The sequence below is a fragment of the Nyctereutes procyonoides genome, unplaced genomic scaffold (assembly GCF_905146905.1).
Source record: "Nyctereutes procyonoides isolate TBG_1078 unplaced genomic scaffold, NYPRO_anot_genome, whole genome shotgun sequence".
Lineage (NCBI taxonomy): Eukaryota > Metazoa > Chordata > Mammalia > Carnivora > Canidae > Nyctereutes > Nyctereutes procyonoides.
The window spans coordinates 4,190,944-4,206,454 of NW_026575041.1; the positions used below are offsets into that span (position 1 = coordinate 4,190,944).

Consider the following 15,511-nt stretch of genomic DNA (forward strand, 5'->3'; position numbering starts at 1 on the left):
CTGAATGTCCAGTTTAGCTCAGAGCTCAAGGGACTATCAGTCACGAGCGGGTGGGGTGAGAGGGGTTGATAGTGAGCCCTGGAACCCTGGGAGGGGGCCCAGACAGGGAGGGGGCGGGGATAACCAAAGAGAGAGGGAGAGGGACCGATGGAAAAGAAGCAAGGAATGACAGCACCACATTCACACCCAAAGAAGGAACTGCGGCCCAGCAAAGGAAAAGTGACTTGCTTAGGATCATACAGCGTATTGCTTAGTGGACCCCAGGGCTCTCCTTCCTGTGCACCCTTCCAGACCCAGCCGGACCACGGGGATCCCAGGACTCTCCAGAGTTAGGGTCTGGTATCGGGCTCGGTAGGATCCCTTCTCCCCTTAGGGCAGTCACTGAGGTCGGGGTGTTCAGGATAAGCTGCGGATGGAGAAACAGGCCGCCTCTCAGTTTCTCACCACCTCCCCAAGACACAGGAGACGGCCCTGACTGAGGAGGGGGCGTGCCGGGGAACCAGTTACGTTTCTGCTCTAAAACCGGAGAGTGGATCTCCTCGGGGCCGAGCCCCTGCGGGGGGCAGTGCTGCCCGCAAGCTGTGCCGTGCGGGGTCAGCAGGCTTGGCGGGGGGCGCTCCTCTCCGGGTCCCCTCCAGCTCCGCCCCCCGCCCCCATCTCCAGGCCCTCGAAGGTCGGGAGCCCCCGCAGTGCCAGCCGAGCCGAAGGGCCCGCGCGCCGAGCAGGCCCCGCAGGTCCCCGCGCCCGGCCCCCTGCGGGGGTCCCCGCGCCCCGCCCGATGCGGGGGGCAGTAGGACCCAGGGGCCGGGTGAGAGCCCGCAGAGGGAGGGCGGGAGCCGGGGCGGTCTGGGGGAGGTCTCTGGCTTTTTTTGGCGGAGCTGGGGCGCCCTCCGGAAGCTTTTCCAACTTTCCAGAAGTTTCTCGGGACGGGCGGGAGGAGGGGACCGCCATATATAGAGCCGGGGAGCGGGGAGCGGCGGAGAGTGGGATCCGTCCGCGGTTCGCGAGGGGCTCCCGTCCGGCCCAGGTGAGGGCGGGGCGGGCCGCGGGCGGAGGGCGCTCCGGGGCGCCGGGGAGGGGAGCGGGGGACGGCGATGCCCGTGGGGCGGGGCGGGCCGGGGCGGGCGGCGGGGGTCGGGCCCTGGGGGCCCCGCAGAAGCCTGGGGCCGGGGCGGTGGCGGCCGGGGGCAGACCGCGGGCTGGGCGCCCCGGGGCGGAGGCGGGGCGGGGGGGCAGGGGGGCCGGGGGCAGGGGCCCGGGGCCGGCGGGGCTTGTGGGGGAGGTGGAGGAAAGCAGGTGAGGCGGCCGTGGCTCTCCGGGGGGGGCGCCCAGCGAGGCCGGAGCCCCCAGCGGTGGCCCCCTCTGGTGAGCAGCCTGCACGTGCAGGGCCGGCAGCTAAGAGAGGAGCGTGGCCCCAGCCGCCTCCCCCAGCTCCCTTCAGAAAGGAGGGGAGGGCCTCGGCAGGGGGGCAGCCGCCTCGGAGGCTGCGAGCCCCCCGCTGCTCGCCGGCCCCGGCTGCCCGCGGCGTGCAGTAAGGGCGGCAGTGAGGGCAGGGCGGCAGTGAGGGCGGCGCGGGGCCACGACCGCAGAGGCCAGGCAGGCTTCCCTGCCCCCTCGGGACATTGCTGGGGCGGCCGCAGTGGAGGCAGAAGGAAGCGCTTCCAGCAGGGCCGGGAGGCCCGGCTCCTCCTCTTCCCGGTTTCCGGCAGGACCCTCTGGGCTGTAGGGCCCGGATGGAGGCTGGAGGAAAACTGGAGGCCTTGGTTCCCTGGAAGTCTCTGGCTGGTACCACACCCTCCGGTCCTCAGATGGGTCATCGGCCCATCCCCCCCTTCCTGAGGCCTCTCCTTTTGTCTCCAGTCACCAGGATTCCCAGAAGGCGTTTTTTGTTTGTTTGTCTTTTAAACTCACTGTGTAATGGGATACCACATCCAGGCTTCCTCAGGGGCTCTGTGGGTGCTCCTGGGAGGAAGGAGCCCTGCACCAGGATGCTTGACCCCTGCTGATTCTGTGGGATGTGGCGTTGGCTCCCTGCCCCTCTCTGGCCTCAGTTGCTCTGACCCCACCGTGAGATGAACAACTTCCAAGGCCTCTGTGGATCTGGGACTGATTATGCCTTACTTTGTGCCAGGGACAGTGTAGCTGGGGTCCCATTTGGGGATTGGGGCTTCCAGGCCCCACCTCACCAGCACCCCAGCTCTGCCCAATCCCGCCCTCCTCATTCTTCTGTTTTCTTTCAGAATGAAAAAGGCAGGCATTGACCTCCCTCTGAGGCAGTTTCAAGGTACTTTAGACACCCTCAAGTGTTTGAGATCCTCTCCGGTGGCCCTCCTAGATTTGCTTCCCTTCCCTCTTACTCCCAGAAACCCAGAATCCAGTCTAAACTCAGTCTGGCTGGCTGTGGACACAGCCCTCAGTTCCCTGCGCGTATATTTATTGTGTCCTTTGTGGGACTGTAAATTATCTAACCGTGGCCTCAGGGCCGGGATTTCTCTGTGGCAATGTGGGCTGGGCTGGGCTGGGCTGTGGGAGGCTGGCTTGCTTGCCGTGACTTGTCTTCCTCTGTGACTGCTGCTGGGTTAGCAGGGCAGCCCTTCTCCACAGCCACACATCTGCCTGCACCTCCTTGCAGAGACACATGTGCAGACTCAAAGCCAAGGCCAGGGAGGCTCTAGGGCACCCTCTGGGACCTGAACCCAGGCCTCCTGCTTCCCAGGCTGGGAAGCCCCCCTCTGCCGGCGGATGGAGATAATTCAGTTTCCAGCCTGCCACGTCACCTAGAGCTGGAGTGGGAGCAGGAGCAGGAGCGGGAGCAGGAGCGCAGCTGTGTGGCTGCCTGAGGAATCCCAAACTAGTCATTTGGAGCTTGCTTGGAATGCCCCTCCCAGTCCTTTGAGGTTCTGGTTGGTTGTGGGTGGGGGCTGTCAAGATGGTGTCTGCCACGTGGCAGGGCCATGAGCTGGGCTCCTTGACTGTCTCCTAATGGGATGCAAGTGGCCTCTGCCCGGGGACCGTTCTCTGACATCAGCCGTATGAACCAGAGGTGGCCTTTGAATAGAGTGGCCATATGCTCGTTATCTTGGCATAACAATTAGCAGTGCCCCTGTTTCATGTCCTCAGGTGTTCTTGGTTGTACAATAATTCTATGGTCATTCTGCCTTTGAGACTCCGGGCCTGGTGGGGAAGGAGCTAGGGCTGGGAGGAAGGCAGCCCGGGCCCTGGGATAGATCACCTCCCTGGTCTCTACTCTAGGTAGGGTACAGGTCTCTCTTGTGCCCTGCATCCTCCCCTCACCCCTTTCCCCATGCATCCTTAGCTTCTCCTTTACACTGCACCTTCAAAGAGATGGCACCCCAGGCAGGGGGCCCTGCCCAGCTTCACAGGATGTCTGTAGCAGTGGAGTCTTCCCAGAAACCCAGTGCTCCTGCAGGCAGGCCAAAGTCCTGAGGGTCCTGCACCAGGATTCTGATTTTTCAGTCTGTCTTGAGGACCATGAGATGGGAGCCACCAGAGCAGTAGGATCCCAGCCTCCACCAGAGTTCCTTCCATCCCTTCCCTTTGCCCTGTCACCTCCTCTTCCATTCTGCCTGAAAGTAGGGAGGAAGCACCCCATGCAGAGAGACTGTCCTGACTGGAAGGCAGTGAGGGGAGTGAGCGGAGAGAGGCTTGTTTTAGGGGCCACTGCTACCCTGGTTTGGGAAGGGTCTTGAGGGCAACCCTGAAGCCGTAGAGCAGAGAGCCTGGGTGGCAGCGACTGTCAGATGGGAGGGCAGAATGGACCCTGAGTTGGACCCAGCTTCCTGTGAACATCCGGCCAGCCTCTGGTGAAGGGGAGAGGGTGTCATTGCTCCATTGAGCTGCCACTTACCCTCCTGCAGTATCCTTCCTCTCAGGAAACCTCCCCCCTTCTCAGCTTTTGTCCTGGGGATTTCCCCTTCACTCCAGGGACCGGGGACTGCTGGGCAGGCATGTCCCTGCTAGGACACAGGCCTTGGGCTTGGAGACCTAGGCCGAGACAGCTGGGAAAATGGGGACCGGCCCTGAGACAGGAGTGGACACACACTCAAGGTCACCTGTGGGGCAGCAGAGTGGAGCATCTGGGCTCCCCCACTTAATGAGTGAGCTAACCAGTGACTCATTAACATTCCAGGCCAGAAGGAAAGGCGTGGGGGGAGGAGCAGGCCTTCAGCCTGTCCCAGCAGGACATCCTTTGCCTAGGCACCTGTGCTTCATGCAGACCCTCAGTCCCTCTGCCACTTTTTTCCCACTGGAAACCACCTGGGGGCGGGGGGGGGGGGGGAGGGGAGGTATGAGATCAGAGCTAATCCTTATACAAACGAGCGAGGACTCTTACTAGTCTGGCCAGGTGGCCCTGGTTTCTGTTCATTCAGGAACACCTGAGGCCGATTGTGTGCTTAGCCCTGGAGATAGAGGGAAACCAGGCTGGCTAGATTTCCTGTCCTCTTGGAGGTCATGGACTAGTTAGGGATGGAGAGAAATGCATAATGAACGCATAAGATTAAATGTCTATTCAGTTTAAGAAATCAGTAGAGTGGAGGTGGTGACTTTCTAGAAATCCTGCTTTGGATAACAGGGTCAGGGTAGGCCTCAGAGAGAGTGAGCAGAGTGAGTCCTCTGACCTGGGCAACCTTGAGTTAGGGCCAGAACTCTCTGGCTCCGATCTGCAGGGGACTTGGTGGCTGCCAGAAGGCTGGGGATGGTCGTCGGGGAGGAGCACCCAGGGCTTCAGGGCCACCCTCTCTGCAGCCCTCACAGGTCCTCCGTGGTGCCTCCAATCCGTCTCCCAGCCATGCGCTTCCTCCTGCTTCTCAACACCTGCTGCCTCCTGGCCGTGGCCCTGGCGGCCGAGGTGAAGAAGCCCGCGGCTGCAGCGGCTGCAGCAGCCCCCGGCTCTGCCGAGAAGCTGAGCCCCAAAGCGGCCACGCTGGCTGAGCGCAGCGCCGGCTTGGCCTTCAGCCTGTACCAGGCCATGGCCAAGGACCAGGCGGTGGAGAACATCCTGCTGTCACCCGTGGTGGTGGCCTCGTCCCTGGGGCTCGTGTCGCTGGGGGGCAAGGCCACCACGGCATCCCAGGCCAAGGCGGTGCTGAGCGCGGAGCAGCTGCGCGACGAGGAGGTGCACGCGGGCCTGGGCGAGCTGTTGCGATCGCTCAGCAACAGCACTGCACGCAACGTGACGTGGAAGCTGGGCAGCCGCCTGTATGGGCCCAGCTCCGTCAGCTTCGCCGAGGACTTCGTGCGCAGCAGCAAGCAGCACTACAACTGCGAGCACTCCAAGATCAACTTCCGCGACAAGCGCAGCGCCCTGCAGTCCATCAATGAGTGGGCGGCGCAGACCACCGACGGCAAGCTGCCCGAGGTCACCAAGGACGTGGAGCGCACGGATGGCGCGCTGCTAGTCAATGCCATGTTCTTCAAGCGTGAGTCCGGAGGCGAGGGGTGGCAGGGCACAGAGCCCTCAGCAGCTGGGGTGGGGGATGCAGCTCAGTGGGCGTTGCCCGAATGCCTGATGGGTGCCAGGGCAGAGGGCAGCCGTGATGGTGGCTGAGCTGAGGGTCCTCCTTTGTTGTTGTTGTTGTTTTAAGATTTTACTTATTTATTAGAGAGAACGAGTGGTGGGGTAGGGCAGAGGGAGAGAAGCAACCTCCCTGCTGAGTGGGAAGTCTGATGTGGGGCTCCATCCCAGGACCTGGAGATTATGACTTGAGCTGAAGGCAGCCACTTAACTGCCTGAGCCACCCAGGTGCCCCCAAAGGGTCCTCCTTCTGAAGGCATTCCTCTGTTGTGTGGAACCAGCCAGGCCCTGAGCGTAGAGAGCCACAGCTTCAGGCAGCATGTCCGGGGGCGAGCACCCCTGCCCCCCAAAGCGGGGGAGCATGTACTCTGTGGGCTGGATGCTCAGAGGGGTGGTGGGCTGCAGCTGAGTCCCAAAGACTGGAACAAAGGCTTGTGGCAGAGAGAAATCCAGAGTGGGTACAGTTGGAGGTCTGTGTCCCAAGTGGGGGCCTGTTTCTGACCTGGTGTTCTGCTTCCACTACAGCACACTGGGACGAGAAGTTCCACCACAAGATGGTGGATAACCGAGGCTTCATGGTAACCCGTTCCTATACCGTGGGTGTCACGATGATGCACCGCACAGGTGGGCACCCTGGGAGCTATGGGCCGAGGTGGGGGTATGCGGGTGCTTGCGGCCTGGCCTGCCCCCAGAGCAGCATGCCCAGTGCCCTCTCTGCTCCCCCCACAGGCCTCTACAACTACTACGATGATGAGAAAGAGAAGCTGCAGATTGTGGAGATGCCCCTGGCCCACAAGCTCTCCAGCCTCATCATCCTCATGCCGCACCACGTGGAGCCCCTTGAACGCCTTGAGAAGCTGCTGACCAAGGAGCAGCTGAAGAGCTGGATGGGGAAGATGCAGAAAAAGGCTGTTGCCATCTCCCTGCCCAAGGGTGTGGTGGAGGTGACCCACGACCTACAGGTGAGGGGTGGCCCACCTTGGGGTCTGCAGGGCCTAGAGATGGATGTTTGGGGGACCCATTCGTCAGCTCAGCAGGTCTTCCCTGGGCCTCTGGGTGTCCAGGCAGTACTGGGCACTGCTGGGGGAGGAGGCGTGGGACCTGCCCTTTGGGAACATGAGGATGACCACAGTAGCTAAATACACCTGGATGCCTGCCATATGCCAGACCCTCTTCTGAGCACTTCATATATATTAAACTTTTAATCCTCAAATTAGCTTCGTTAGGTAGGACCATCAAGCTTCTTAGAGATGAGGAAACTGAGTCTTAGGAAGGCTGAACAGCTTATCCAGAGTCACACACAGTTCTGGTGTCTGGCACCAGGCCACGTCCTGATTCTGTGCCATGTTGCCTCTGAGAATCTGAGGTGGCCCCAGTGACACACTGGTTGAGCTGGATGGTTGTCCCCCACACGTCAGGAAGACTAACAGTGGCTGTCAGCAGTGGGGCACTAGGGATGGCTGGAGACTGACTCCATGCACTCAACAGTGTTTTCCCCTCCTGACCACCCTGGGGCGGGGGGGTGGCCTATGGCTTGGAGAGAAATTATGACTTGCCAAGGTACCCTTGGTTAGTAAGCAGTGGAGCTGTAGTGAGTCCTCAGGGTGAAAACTCAGGGTGGCCTATTTGTCAGCCAGGAGAGACTTTTACCTGCTCAAAAGAGGAGGCTTTTATCTCATTCCTGCCTTGGGTGCCAGAAATGGTTCCTTGGCAAGCCTCTCCCTCACAGAATTGATTAAGACCCGCTGCTGACACTGTGGACAGAAAGCTTGAGATGAAATGGGGCATAGGCTGTACACCACAGGCTAATGGCACTTGCGCAGTCTGTACTATGGATCGTGCTGAGCTTTCCAGACAGGGGCCATGGCCGTGTCCTTCCTGGGCCCGCCCCAGGCCCCCCCCAGCTCCTCCTGCTGTGATGAGACTCCATTGCACCCCCCCGCTTTTTTCTTCCTTGCATCTTCCTGGAATCCTGGATGGACACACCAGTCACAGGGATACATTTAAGTTGAGAGATGTGAAGTGTGTGACTTGTAGAGGGTCATTGGGACTGGAATAGCCAGCTGGGCCTGGAACACAGGTCTCCAGACCCCCGACCCTCAGGCCCACAGGTCAAGTGTGTGTTTGGCCCTGCCAGGGAGGTGGGCTGTTCTGCAGAAGCCAGACTGCAGCTGCTGGTGACTCAGGCTGCAGTCCTGCACTGCTGTGTTTTCCTCACTGAGAGTCAGGGAGGAGGTGGGACCTGGGCCCTGCCCTGGGAGAGCTCTGAGCCAGGGGCAAGAGACAGACAGGCCTAGACATTGAAACAGAGAGAGGCTGGGGTGCTGAGCCCCAGGGAGGCAAGGCTTCCTAGAAGGTGGGGTGGTGAAAGCATCCTATAGGGATGCAGGTAGGCCATCGACACACCGTTGCACTTGCCAGTTGTTCAGTAGACTCTTGGATAGAGAGCCAGGGGGCATGCTAAGGGGTGAGGCCATGGTGCAAGCACAGTTCACGTGTGAAAGAGCTGGCTCCCGGGGGCTCTGCAGAGCCATGAAAATGTGTTGCAGGGGATGCGTGTTTGCGGGGGTAGGTTTTAATTTTTCACTATGGAAATACATAAACGTATATTTAAAATAGATCAGCATAGTGAGCCCTCCCCCATGTATCCATCCCCAGCTGCAACCATCAGTAACTCATGACCAGTAAGGCTTCATCTATACACACCCGTTGCTCCCCCATCAGATTATTTTGAAGAAAATTCCAGGCATCTGTCACTCTGGACAGGTTTAAGCCCCAGGGTTTTATAGTCATAGCTATTCTTAGATTAGTCTTTCTTAAATTTGAGTGTGCCAAGAATTGCCCAGAGATTTTGTTAAGGAAGGTTCTTGGGTCCACCCTCCGAAATTGTGGTTTAGTGGCTCTGGGAGGTGTGGGTCAAGAAAGGTGTTTCCTGGAAGCTCCCAGGTGGTGCCCCTACTAGCTGTCCACGATCCATACTTTGAGAAGCACTGATCAGGATTCCTCGGCAGGGCCAGGGATCAATGCTGCCTTTCCTGCAAGCCTCAGTTTTCTCATTTGTGAAGTGGCTTTTAGAAGCTCTTGCAGTGTTGTCATGAGAGCTACGAAGCAGTGGTTCGAAGTGCCCACGTCATGTCTAGCACACAGAAGGTGACTGGGAGGGGGACAGACAGAGTAGGAGATGATGGGTGGTGTGGGTAGAGGGTGAGGGTCTAGAAGCCTTGCCCATCGTGGCCTCACCTGGCACCTCTCCCACCCCCCGGTCCTGCAGAAACACCTGGCTGGGCTGGGTCTGACGGAGGCCATTGACAAGAACAAGGCAGACCTGTCACGCATGTCAGGCAAGAAGGACCTGTACCTGGCCAGTGTGTTCCACGCCACCGCCTTCGAGTGGGACACGGAGGGCAACCCCTTCGACCAGGACATCTACGGGCGCGAGGAGCTGCGCAGCCCCAAGCTCTTCTATGCTGACCACCCCTTCATCTTCCTGGTTCGAGACACCCAGAGTGGCTCCCTGCTATTCATTGGGCGCCTGGTCCGGCCCAAGGGTGACAAGATGCGAGATGAGCTGTAGGGCCCCAGGGTCACGGGATGGCAGGAAGCAGCCGAAGGCTCCTGAGACACATGGGTGCTATGGGGGGGGGGGAAGCTGAGGTACTGGCCTTGGATGTTCCATGGGGTGGGGTGGGGAAACAGCAGGCTTCCTGTGTGTCTGAGCAGACCTTCCCAGCCAGAATTCACTCTGCTTGGACATGGGCCCCCAAATACCACGATGCTGAGCCCAGACACCCCGCATTCTGTGGGACCTGCTAAATAGTCACGTCCTGCCCTCAGAGTCCTGGGATTAAGCCTGCCTCAGTGTTCATATTTATAGCCAAATGCTTTCTCATCTGTGAGATGGAATCAAACTAGGGGGGGTTCAGCCCAGCCCTGTGGAATGGGGACCCTCTCTCCCTGACCCTACCATCACCTCAGCCCTCTCTCCAGCTCTATTCCAATCCTCTCCCAACTCCCCTCAACTATAAAATGAGGTGCTGCAACCCCTGGGACAGGCACCCGCATGATGGCCCTGGCCCCAGTGAGAGGGATCGGGAAATAGCTTGTGGGCAGACTCTGGTCAGGCATCATGGGGCTGAACTTTTGTTTTGCCTTTTGTAGATTTTCAAAGGTGGGGAGGGCAGGGGAAAAAATGAGCCTTTGTTGCTGTCAAACCAAGAACTTATTTGTACAATTTTTTTTTTCAATAAAACTTTTCCAGTGAAGTTTTGTTGGAGCATGGAGGGTGATTGGCTCAGAGGTTCCCGTGTCATTCTTCCCAGGGGACAAGGGCTCCTTCTGTTGAACCGGGGCCCATGTCAGGCCCTGAAATGCTGGCAAATAGCTGCATGCCCAGTTATCCCAGCCAACTTGAATTGTTTTGGCCCTGGCTGCTCTGGAAAGACAGTGGCTACAGGGCTGGAATGACCGTGCTGGATCTGGAGCCCAGGGCATTCCGGACTTGAGCTTTGGCCGTCTAGTCTTCAGCCTCCTAGCTTTTTGCTTGAAGCTGACCTCGTCCATACCCAGGGCCAGGACTACAAGCTCAGGCTGCCTGACTGGGCAGGGCTTTGGCAGGGAGGAGCTTATGGGATCCTGGGTCTATTGGGGTTTGTAGCAGGAGAGGAGGAGGGACCTGACAGTCCTCATACTGGTTCCCTCTCATGGTCCTTGGGGCTCCTGATACCTTAGCTAGGGAGGGTGAGGGTGAGTGGGATGCACAAGACAGACCTGTGGCAGAGGAGCAGAGGAGACTGGATTGAGCCCCATCTGCTGGCTTGTTGGCTATGTGGTCTTGGGCAGGTCCCTCTCTCTGGCTTCTAACAACTTTGCTCTGGGATTGTTGGTCCAGGGAGGGAGCCCTTACCTGGCCGGGCAACACAGAATCCTCCATGATGTGAATGGGGCTGCAGAAGGGCCAGCTGACTCACTCCTGTTAGTACCACAACAGAATTTTAACACAGATGTCAGAACTCCAGGTCTGTCCTGTGCTGTGGGCCCAATAAATTCGCTCTGCTCTCAAGGGGCTTATTTGGAGGTGGAGACTTACAGTGACAAATGTGCTCATCATCCACTGTTCTGGTCCCCTGGATCATTCTGTTCCAGACTTATCACACTTATTCTTCTGCCTCAGGGCCTTCACACTAGTTCTGTCTGGCAAGCAGTTCTTTGTCAAAGGTGCCTTTTTTGTCATCCAGAACTCAGCCCGAATGTCATTTGCTCAACGAGGCCTTCCCTGATAACCCAATAGAAGCAGCTCCTCCACTGCTGCAATTTCTGTACTGTTTTCTTATTCTTCTGACTCCTTAATGCTGTGAAATTTTCCATGTTTGGACTTACCACTGTCTCCACTATTAGAATGGAAGCCTCACAAGAGTAGGGACCACATCTTGTTCACCACTGTGTGTCCTGCACCTGGACTCGGTATCATACACACATAAACTAAAAACATATTCACTGGGTAAGTGAGTGAAGCAGCTATGCTAAGAGGGTACGGAGGCTGTGGGGGTACAGAGGAGGGAACCATGACTGCCTTGGGGAGATAAGGAAGGCTCCCAGGAGGAGGTGAGATGGGTTGCCTTGAAGAGGGAGTTGGTATTTTCTTTTTTTTTAAAATCAGAATAATGATTTAAATATCAGCTGGTACTACCTTTGCATTTTGCTTCTAACACCATGTTTGTGCCAAACACCGTGTCAGTCACTTGATATATATAATTTTATCCCAATCTTTTAGCAGCTTGCCTAGGTAGGGATTATCCCTGTGTTAGTAGTGGGATGCCCGAGGCCCCACAGCACAGCCAGGGTGCTAAGCAGGAATTGCTTCTAGGAAGGGCAGGAGAGGAACTGGCCGGATTCTAATAATCAAGGTGTGTAGCCTGCTTAGAATCTACCTATGTGTGCTGTACCACGTATTCCCCACAGTAGCCCAATTAGGTGGGAAGTCATCCTGATCACACAAGCATGGCTCCGAGGCAGAGAAATACTAGACAAGCACCCGGGACTCCGGGGCCGGGAGTTCAGCCTGTGACAGCTCCCTCAGCAGGAGGGAGTGCCCTGCCAGGTGGGAGCTCAGAGCAAAATACACCAGGCCTGGGTGTGGGGGCCACCCAGATGACACAGAAGGGCCCTGAGGTCATCTGGGCACATGCAGGGGTGGTGGTGAGAGGTCTGTGCTCCCACTTCACAGTGAAGGATGGAGTTGCTGGTATAGGAGGTGGCAGGGCAGGTGGCAGAGGCAGATGGGTCAAGGTTGGACCAGAGCCGGACACCAGGCCAAGTGCCTCCAGTGGCCCATCCAGATCCCATGTGGAGCTTCCCAATGGGGGCTGTTGGAGGGAGGTCCTGTTATTCCCACCATGCTGCTCGTTAAAGTTGCAGAGATAGGACTGCTGAATTGTGAGGGTCCTGGATGTGGCTCAAATATGGGGACATGGGGTTTAACTTTCTACTGAGGGTTGATCATGTGCCTGGCTCTTGCTGTGTATGATCTCATTTAATCTGCAGAGCTTCCCTAAGGGGTAGCTACTACTGTCCCATGTTACAGATGAGAAACTGGCTCAGAGAGGTGAAGTAGCCGGCCCAAGGCCACCCAGCAGGTCAATGGCAGGGCCTGGCCTATATGGAAACCCAAGTCTCCTGGCTGTGAAGGAGAGAAGTCGTGGACAGGGATGAGTGCCACATTCCACAGTCACCGATGGGATTCTATGTAACCTTAACCCTAGTCCCTGCAGCATGGAGCTCATTATCCTGCACCTATGGGAGAGGAAACAGAGCCCAGCTGAGACCTCCTTGAGAGCAGGCCCTGGTCTGCCCATGTCCTGCTGCAGCCTATACCTAGCACAATACCTGGTACAGAGGAGGTGCCTAATAGATGCTCACTCCAAGGAAGTGGTCCAGTGGGTGCTCCAGTGCTTAGCTGCAGAGGCATCGGAGCCTAACAGCCCTGGCCTATGGTTCAGAATCCTCAGGATTCTGAGAGGATGAGGCAGGAGCTAAGGCCCTGGGGCCTGGGCTCTGCAACTTGCATCGTCACCTCCACACTCTGTCGGTCACAGCCGTGAAGGACACCCAGATCCGAGGGGTGAGGAATAGACTCTACTTCTCAATGGCAGGAGCAGCAAAATAGCATGGACATGTTTTCAATCTACCAGCCAGGGGCAGGCAGTTCTCAGGTCCCACTCCCATTGTCTCCAGTCCCAGAACTGGAGTTCAATGGTTGCCTGCCAGGGGGGACTAGTTCCAGAGTCAAATCTGGAAGGAGGAAGCATACACATCAAAAGAACCACAAGACTTTGCTAATTTACATCAGCACAAAATCTGGAAAACAGGTAGGAACATTTTCTATGGGTGCTAGTCTATGGAGGGAGAAACGATTTCGTTGGTTTGAATTTGTTTATAATACAGTATACATTTACCTGAGATCTAGATTCAGCGTGCTCATCAGTGTGAGCAGCAAAGGGTGCTTTTCATTGTTGGCTTAGCAGTTGATTGAACTCTAGATGCAATCAGGAGCTGTGCTTTATTGCTGTTGAAATCCCAGGAATTTCTTGCTTTAAAATAGAGGAAGAGGGGCACCTGGGTGGATGCTCAGTGGTTGAGCATCTGCCATTAGCTCAGGTCGTGATCCCGGGGTCTTGGGATTGAGTCCCGTACCAGGCTCCCACTGGGAATCAGCTTCTCCCTCTGCCTGTGTCTCTGCCTCTCTGTGTCTCTCATGAATAAATAAATAAATAATCTTTAACAAAATTATTTATTTATTTATTCATAGAGACACACAGAGAGAGAGAGGCAGAGACACAGGCAGAGGGAGAAGCAGGCTCCATGCAGGAAGCCCGACGTGGGACTCGATCCCACGAGTCTTCAGGATCTTCAGGATCACGCCCTGGGCCACAGGCGGCACTAAACCGCTGTGCCACGGGGGCTGCCCCATAAATAAATAATCTTAAAAAATATATATAATAGAGGAAGGAGCCCAAAGCCTAAGAGAGGGAGGAATGTTGAGGTGGGTTTACCCTGTGTGATCCACTCACATACCCCCTAGCCAAGTTCCACACTCCTGGCTTTCTCTTACAGAGCCTGTAGCAAACTCCCTTTACCAAGACATAGGGACCTCCATTAGTGAGGGCAGTGTCTTTGAAACGTGATGCACTACTTGCTCCCTGCAAGCTAGGGATGCTGGCGGAAGATGCTGCCATAGAAATGGGCTCCATAATTTCAGTGGAAATGCTGGGGTCCCGGGGGAGCGGAGCACATACAGCAGCACTTGGCCTTCTGGAATATCAGACATCAGGCGGTACTCAGAATGGTCTAACTTACAGATATCTTCAGCAGAGGCTAATTGCTCAAAGGTCAAATAGAACCAAAGGGACCAAACAGGCAACCTCTAAGTCCTCCTTCATCTGTATAACAGAAGCAACAGAACAATAAACAGACCCTTCCAGGTTGGGCTGTAGAAGCCCAGCTTGAGCCACTATGAAAGAGAGCCTCAGTTCTCTCCCCCAAAGTCCCTTGAATGGAAGAGGGGCCGGTACACTTCAGAGCGAACCCTTCAATGGCACCCAGACACGTACTGTAAATCTTTCCTGGGCCCTTTGCCCAAGAACTGTGCTCTGTCAAGGGAAAATACACAGATTTTTCAGGGATTAGCAGACCTTGAGTCTATTTAATGCTCATTTCTGAAGACACAGAGAACCACTGTGTAGGGGCTCAAGTGGATCAGGTGGTAATTGGAGTTCAGACCCAAGTCCAGGCATGCTGCACCCAGTGAGACTCTGGACTTGTCCTGAAATAATTTTCTTAGTTTCAGGGTGTAAAATTGAAATTTACAGGTGGAATTCACACATGACTCTCCAGGCCTATGGAATAAGGGCCATTATAGTAGAAAGGGACAAGTGGAAGCCCCTGGAACTTCCCCTTCTTACCAATCAATAGACTGAAATAATGATTCAACTCCAGGAAAATCATAGAAACTCATGCCATCATCAAAGGCTTGAAAGTGGCAGGGGTGGTGTCTGTCATGTGCTCCTTAACTCACTGGTTTGGCCTCTGCAGAAGGCACAGGTTTCTGAATGACAGGGAGCTATCGCAGGCTTACTCAGATGATGATTCCAGTTGCAGTTGCTATTCTAGGGGTAGGTTTTGTTTTTTAAAAGATTTTGTTTATTTATTTGAGAGAGAGCACAAGCAGGGGGAGCAGCAGAGGGAGAGGGAGAAGCAGTCTCCCAGCTGAGCAGGGAGCCCAATGCAGAGCTTGATCCCAGGACCCCAGGATCATGACCTGAGCCGAAGGCAGATGCTTAACAGACAGACACCCAGGTACCCCTAGGTGTGTGAGTGTGTGTGTTTTTCTGGGACTAAATGTACATATTTTTTGTCACTTGATGTGAAACTTACTTATCTGAAAATTTTTCTCTCTTCCTCTATATAGAACACCAGAAGCAGTTTTCTTTCTCTTGGCAGAGACCGCAGTATAGCTTTCTCATCTTGTCTTGAAACTTGTCAAGTTGCTGGTTCTCTGCTATGATTTAATCTTCGGGAATTTTGATTATCCTCCCAAATTATAGGACATCTTATTTGTCTACTGTACTGATTACAGCATGTTCCAGGATTTGGGGAATGGAAAGTAGCAGGTACTTTAGATGCATTGATAAGGTACCAGTGTACTGAGAATGGGGGATAAATCCCATTAGAGCACAGAGGCCTGTCACCAGAGTGAAGTTTCTGGGTGCTCAGTGGTTTGGATTCTCCATAGAAACAGAATCAACAGAAGATATAGACATACATGATATGGATATAGATATAAATGTATGTAGATACATATGGATATAAAGAGATTTATTATAAGGAGTTGGCTCACACAATTATGGAGGCTGAGAAGCCTCAAGTCTATAGTTGGCAAGCCAGAGATCCAGGAGAGTTAATGATACAATTCCAGTCCAA

At 55.8% G+C, this 15,511-nt stretch overlaps 1 protein-coding gene across 2 annotated transcripts; it reads left to right on the plus strand.

Annotated features, from left to right (window-relative positions):
* Positions 1-874: 874 nt before the first annotated feature.
* SERPINH1 (serpin family H member 1) lies at positions 875-9,798 on the plus strand. 2 transcript variants are annotated; one of them, XM_055320728.1, is made up of 5 exons: positions 875-1,027; positions 4,768-5,441; positions 6,062-6,160; positions 6,266-6,498; positions 8,808-9,798. In XM_055320728.1, the coding sequence occupies exons 2-5, from the start codon at positions 4,811-4,813 to the stop codon at positions 9,108-9,110; spliced, it is 1,266 nt and encodes a 421-aa protein (XP_055176703.1). In that variant the 5' UTR covers positions 875-1,027; positions 4,768-4,810; the 3' UTR covers positions 9,111-9,798. The 2 variants fall into 2 exon arrangements, with proteins under 2 accessions (XP_055176703.1, XP_055176704.1); XM_055320729.1 differs by lacking the exon at positions 875-1,027 and adding an exon at positions 1,722-2,284.
* The last annotated feature ends 5,713 nt before the right edge of the window (positions 9,799-15,511 follow it).